Below are 6,683 nucleotides of genomic sequence, written 5' to 3' on the forward strand. Positions count from 1 at the left end.
GCGAAAGAAGACCAGAAAGGAAACCAAGAGAGTAACACAGGATTAACGAGACGAGTAGGGAAATGATCATTCGACGGGCATGTAGCCAAGCAAGATTGGGCGAACAATAACATCCACTGACGGAAGGAGGGACATCTTAAGGAAAATAGTCAGTGGTTCTGGTGTAGGATGATCACGCATTTCAGTATTTTTAGTTTGGTGATTGGTGTGGATACGTTGTCACTAGGCTGTCCCAGTTTATTTTTCATTTTTTTGGAGGCGTGGATTTTAAATTCTTTGGACGGTGAGAGAGATGAAGGTTTTTGAAGGAAGAAGAAGGTTAGAAGACTTAAAATAGCCTTCACATGGATTGGTCATTTTTTGATTGTGGTTTACAGGTCAGATTCTCAGTTGTCTGTCCTGTGGTTTCTGGCAGCCTCCTTCGGAGTGTACTGTGTACGTGGGGAGGCTCTGCTCGAGGCGAGCTGAGTCTCCTTTCTGAAAGCCTGCGGTGCCAGCCGTTTCATGTTCGGGGTTTGCTGCCTGGAAATCGGACACAGCGAATTAAGTTTACTAGGTTTGGATTTTGACGGGGTTACCTTTCGCAAAAAAGGTGGACTTGTTGGAAAGGGAGAGAGATGTTATTCGGAGGGGATAACGTGATATTTCTAAACAGTGTTGCGCGGAAGGTTGCTTCCCGTTTTTGGGTGCCTTTGACCACGTAATCGTACGTATGTAGCGATTGTTACCCCCCCGCAGCGCCTTTGCTTCGGCTTGCTGGTCTGGCCTCTGCCGCCGTTAGTCGGTTTCTTGGATGGAGAAGCAGAGTGAGGATGGGTTTGGTGGAGGAAATCGAGAGATCATGCGATCTAGAACCCCATGCGAGAGACGTTTATGGTTTGTTGGCTGCAGAGCGCGTAACTGTTGGAGCGTTAGCCGTCGGGTGGTCGGTTCATGTAGTGAACTGCGAGGCACTGGCGTAGGACTCTCCAGGGCAAGGACTTGGAGGAGGAAAAGGAAGCAGTTGACAAGAAGTTCCACCTTCAGGATACATAAGAAATGCCTGGTATCAGCTGTGTAGTGTGGGCGCAGAGAGAAGCGACGTCTACAGAGTCCTTGGGCGGATGTCGTTGAAGTTCCTTTCATTTGCGGTCAGAGCCCTCGCCGTCGGAAAGCAATGGGCCTCTGAGGGCGCCCTCCACTCCTCCTCTCATCACGGGCACAGCACCGGACCCCCTGAGGCACCAGGGTGGACATGGTTGTGGCGCGAGGGTCATAGTTGTTTTCTGCACTGTGTCCATGGCGGTGGAATAGACAGAGCAGGAGGAGATTTGCGATGGAGTTACGCCTGAGCTTGAGAGTTACCTGGTTGGATTCCAACTGCACGTGAACTGTAACTAACGTGAATAGAAGTCTGGCAAGTTATGGTAAAAGTCTTGCTCTCTCCGTCCTCCTCCTCTCTCTGTCTCGCTGTCTCTCGTCTGCTCTCGCGTCGTCCTGCTCTCTCACGAACACACACACACACACAAACAGAGTCAATGGTCTCACCAGTGTGATGTCTCTTGAGGCTGCAGCTGCGCTCATATGGAGGCTGGGCTGGCGAATGGAGCTGCTGCAGTCCAGCGCCCGAGCAAATGTCCCCACAGCTCTGAAACAAACACATTCTGATCAGCCGTCTGTCTCTTTGCAATGTAGTAGTGCTGCAATGTGACCACTAGATGGAGTGTTTGGCTCAGGGACCAGTTTGTGGGCCGCAGGATGATTCCCTCCAAAAGCAAACTTAGAGCTTGAACTATAGATTTCTTGAAACACTATTGCAGTATAATCATTCCATTGCTAAACTAGTGTTAAATGCATCCTACTGTATTTTTGGCATGTGTTTGTGTGTGTGATGTGTCTACAACCTAAATTGAAATGACATCCAGGACACATTATCAGTCTGTGATATTCTGCTGAGTTCAGTCTCACAACACTAAGACAATCTTATTTTAAGCTCCTGCAAACAGCACATGATACATGTACCAACCATGAAATAACATTTATTTTCCCATGAGACATTATTCAACTTGTTGCCAATTCATGCATATCCTCTAGAAAAGCTGTCAGATGTTGTCATGGCAACAGGATCTAGCAGTGATGATGCAACTGGGTGACAGATGGCAGGGGGAACGTTACCTTGCCACCACCAGGAACTGGTCAATCTGAGGGTCTTTGAGCTGGTTGTTGGGGTCCCACACCTTGGTCTCCAGCTTCTCCTGGACCCGGTTGTCTGATTCACCTGAGCCAAGGAGGAACTGGGTTCAGCTTAGGAACACAAACTTTTTACCGTTTCTTTTTACAGGTTGAAAGAAACATTTGTGAGCCTGGTATCTCCGACTCACCCTCGGCTAGCTTGTCAGGGATCTCTGCCTGGTACTTGGAGCCCACCCGGATCTCGCCCTGGTCTGCCAGTAGGGTCTTCTGGACAGGGTCAAACACCAACGAGTAGAAGAAGCAGTCCTGGACAGAACACACAGCAAAAAAATTACAGCTGCTTGCCAAACGCACGCTGCTCCAACAGTTTATTTACAGCGTCTTTCTATTGTAACGTGAAGACTAAAAACTGAGAATAAATGTGCTGATGACAATTGAACAGATGGTGTCCTACCTCTTTATCCAGGTAGCCAGCCAAAACGTCTGTTTCATTGAGGAGGGTGACGTTACATTTCCCCCTGGGGAGACAGAGAGGAGGATTCAGTCTAAGATGTATAGACTCTTAAAAGGTTAAAATAAAGATTTAATACAAAAGACACACAATACTGTAACACTACAGCCAATAAGAACCATGCAAAAACTATGCTGAATGCTGCCAAAAAACACCAAACAACATAGTACACTGTAGTAAAATGACAATACGTCTGAAAGGTGTCAAGCAAACATGATAATTGATTATATTAGAGCTACTGTACCAGATTACATTGTACCATAAGGTGTTCCTCTCGTTTTGTGCAGAAACCAGTGGACACTGATGTGAACACTCAAAATTAAAATGTAAACCACAGGCTTGTTAGAAAATGCCTCATCAACTGTCTCATGTTCACTGTGGCTCAGGAAGTAGAGTGGGTCATGGGCCTTGCATTTTCAAAACATTTTTTTACATCTTACAACCACTTACTTTAAGCTCTTCAAATGTTTGATGAAGGACCAAAAAAGCCTTATGTCAAAGTTTTAAAGACTATACATGGACCAATTTACAAATCTGTAAGGAGGAGTAAATACCACTTTTTTTTTTTCAAGTTTAACAGAAGTCAAGTGACCGCCTCTACGCCCCACCCCTTTTTAGAGTATGTCACCTCCGCTGGCTCAAATGTTATTGGAGCAAGGGGAAAAAGTGGCGGGACTCGGGAAGGGTAAATTCTGGCAAATTTGGAATTGCCCATAATTCATGTCTGAAAAAAATATCTATGGTCCATTTGTTGTTCTTATCATGTCTATTGATAACCTGACAGAGAATATTAACGTAATAATGTGAATAATAGGACATGTATTGCTGGTGCAGCTTTTAGTTTATGTTCTAAAATTGGTGTTAGAATAATATTTATGTATCACTCTATAGCATCACCTGAAAATTCATTCAACAGCAGTTAAACAGGACAGGCAACAACTTTTCTAAACAGGAAATACAAAGGGACGGCCTGTGCAGGAACAAAAAATATTGCTGTCTTAACAGCTGAGAATGGCTGCAACAAGGACAATTTACTCTACAGTTCAGTCCTAACTGCGCAGAGCAGATGTCTGGAATCAAACAAAACTGGAGCTCATGCCAGTTGCTCCTGTAAGTAAACACGTACCGTATGTGAGTAGCAGGTAAGGATTCAAACTGTCGAGACAGGAAGAGTTCTCTGTGTTTGAGCTGGTGTTTCTGTTGTTCAGACAGCGTCGGCTGCTTCGACTCCTCCTCGAACTCTCCTGCAACACACATGCATCAGCATCAGCGCTTCTGACATGACAGGCATCATACTGTTACAGACTGCAAGAGGACACGCAAAGAATCTCAATAGGTTCTAAAACACTGATGCGCAACCTAAGGGTCAGGAACCCAACATGAATCCCTGGGCTTGTTAAATATGTGGGAGAAAAACATACATTCACAGTTGCAGCTTTTGCATTGACAAGAGGCTGAATGAAGGCACTAAGCGAACCCATGCCTTGGTTATTACCCAGTGTTCATAGAGAGGCCCACTAGTGGCTGATTCTCAAAAACACTATTGATTTTTTGTGTTAAAACCCCAACAGCTAAATATGTTTGATGTTACAGGAACTGTGCGTACTATATGACAGATGCCACTGTTCTGGTTGCATAAAAATAAACTCAGATTTTATGCATTTGATGGTATGTTCTTTATTCTATGAGTTTCCCTAAAGTAAGTTAAAAAAAAGAAATGACAATATATTGCCTTGCATACAGTATAACGACATATTCAATCGTAACCTCTGTATCGTGATATGCATCATATTGCCAGACTCTTCAGGTGCAGGTGAGACAACACGAAAAGTAATCTACGAAACCCAGATTGAGTAATAGATCAATGAGTTTGAAGGTTTATTGAACAGTTTGAAACACTATGAGATTAGATATTACAACTCTGGATGGAAGGTTATTACAGTGACAATCATTTTATCTTTTGCGGCAACAGGTTAGGGTTTGGCAATATGGCAATATATTGCGTGGGATGACAAATCGTTCATTCAGCGGGTAGGTAGACATTCTTGCTCTCAGAAAAAGTCCCTGAACATGTAATTGTGATAACGTTAATTATTATGACATTTGAGGACCGGTTGATTTTTTCCCCAATTTCATCCGCACAGCCTTTGGTTGAAAATCTGATTATAGATTTTTTCTTTTTTTTTTTTTTTTAAATATAGCTATGGCACTTTCAAAACTACCTAAAGTGATTTTATCATCTTAAACACAACCTTTGCAGCGAAGCTCAATATATTTGAGGGAGACTTCTACATCAGGGCCCCCTGCTGTGCCAAAGCAGCGGTCTTATTAACATGAATAAGGAGGCTTGTTGTCTGTCTGAACATAGCCTAAAGCCTCAGGCCATTATGTTTATAGATGTGCTTTTATGTAATGAGTTTTTACTGTCCTCATTTCTTACGTTGTTTTTATTGCTTTCTATTGCAGCAGTTAATATTTTGTTAATCCTCTGTAAAGCGCTTTATAACAGTTCAAAGTTTGTTGAATTATCTTGTTTGTAAAAAGGAGTCTAGAGTATGATGGTGAGATTCAGTGAATTAAGACGTGTGCAAAATGTGTGAATTTAAACTGTGTGTTCGATATTTGCCGTCCACTACAATGCACAGGCCCACAGACACAGTTAATAATGGACTTACTGTAAAACAATGCCCCTGTTTCATATTACCACACCCATGTGACACCCATGTTCCCAGCCAGTAAGAGGTATAAAAAAAATTAAGCCATAGGCAGCTCTATGTATGTGTGTGTGTGTGTGTGTGTGTGTGTGTGTGTGTTTTGGCCACTAGATTGCGCATTCCTAATTTCAGGCGGGTGAGTAATTTGTTGCAAGCTGGAGGGGAGGGACTATATCGCTCCATCTCCGTGGACTCCGCCCCTGCACTCAGCCACAGGAAACCCTGTCAGTGAGGGCAAGGGAGAGAGAGCGAGAGAGATAGTGAGCAAGAGGGACGGTACCTTAAGCCACACCCCTTTTCTGTTAACCTCTCACCCCCCCCCCGCTAGTCCCTGCCAGACAAAGTAGGAAACCCTGTGTGCCAAACCTGAGGCGCCCATCTCTCTCTCCCCCCGCCCCAACATGTATCCCCAACTCCCTCCACACACACACACACAGAAACCACATACACACAGAAGGAGCGACAGGCACTTAAAGTGCACACGGCATAACAGTAACACACTCCTACAGACAAACAGACACACACTTCCTTCGCCCTAACAAAGACACAAGGCAAGTCAGAATTAACCCGTTGTGTGCCGTGGCCCTCGGGGACAGATCAAGGGCCTTTTGTTCTGCACAAAGAATTGATGTGTGTACGTAGAAGGAGGAGGAAGAGGAGGGGAGCAGTGAGAGGCAGATAAAGCAGTACAAACGAGCAGAGAGAAGGCGCCGCTTCACTTTTTCATCACCGTTACAGGATCACAACTGGCCACATAGACTGAGCAGACCAGAGCAGGCTCAGTCACACACCTCCCTCTGTATCTCAATAACATAAGCATTTCCAAAATACTCACCAACACCATGTTGCATGATGGTGCAGACCTGACACTAAACTTTGAAAAATGACCCAGACAAGGTCGGGGGTTTGTAGCAGTGAAGTTAGGAATGCAACTTTCCTGTCTCTCATTATAAAATGTCAATATAACTGTTGATTGACCAGTTACAAACTGTTTACCTAGATTAGCTTTCACACTAGGAATGCACGATGTTGAACTTTTTAGCCAATATCAACTGTGTCTTAAAAAGAAGTTCACAACCTGTAGTTTATGCACACCTGAGGGTAAGAACAGCTAAGGTGTAGTGAGCAAAGATGGATGATTTAATATTCCATAGCTCTGTTCCAACCAAATCTAACTGACATCACTATTGTTAACAACAACAACACTCTGACAAATTGCTCCTGATGCATAGCATCAGTGTGTGAATGTGTATGAATGAGTTAGTTTCTGTTCGATGGACTTTACC

General features: G+C 44.0%; 1 protein-coding gene across 1 annotated transcript in view; it reads right to left on the reverse strand.

Moving 5' to 3' along the window:
- Window positions 1-6,683, reverse strand: part of mta2 (metastasis associated 1 family, member 2) — a 21,265-nt gene that overhangs the window by 1,201 nt on the left and 13,381 nt on the right. The window contains exons 4-9 of the mRNA XM_035675700.1: window positions 3,810-3,927; window positions 2,627-2,690; window positions 2,361-2,478; window positions 2,155-2,257; window positions 1,528-1,627; window positions 433-522 (exon numbers count right to left, since the gene is read on the reverse strand). Coding sequence (XP_035531593.1) covers window positions 433-522; window positions 1,528-1,627; window positions 2,155-2,257; window positions 2,361-2,478; window positions 2,627-2,690; window positions 3,810-3,927 — 593 coding nt within the window. The remainder of the gene's footprint in view (window positions 1-432; window positions 523-1,527; window positions 1,628-2,154; window positions 2,258-2,360; window positions 2,479-2,626; window positions 2,691-3,809; window positions 3,928-6,683) is intronic.

The sequence above is a fragment of the Morone saxatilis genome, unplaced genomic scaffold (genome assembly GCF_004916995.1).
Source record: "Morone saxatilis isolate NCDOM2014 unplaced genomic scaffold, NCSU_SB_2.0 Contig4, whole genome shotgun sequence".
Classification (NCBI taxonomy): Eukaryota; Metazoa; Chordata; class Actinopteri; family Moronidae; genus Morone; species Morone saxatilis.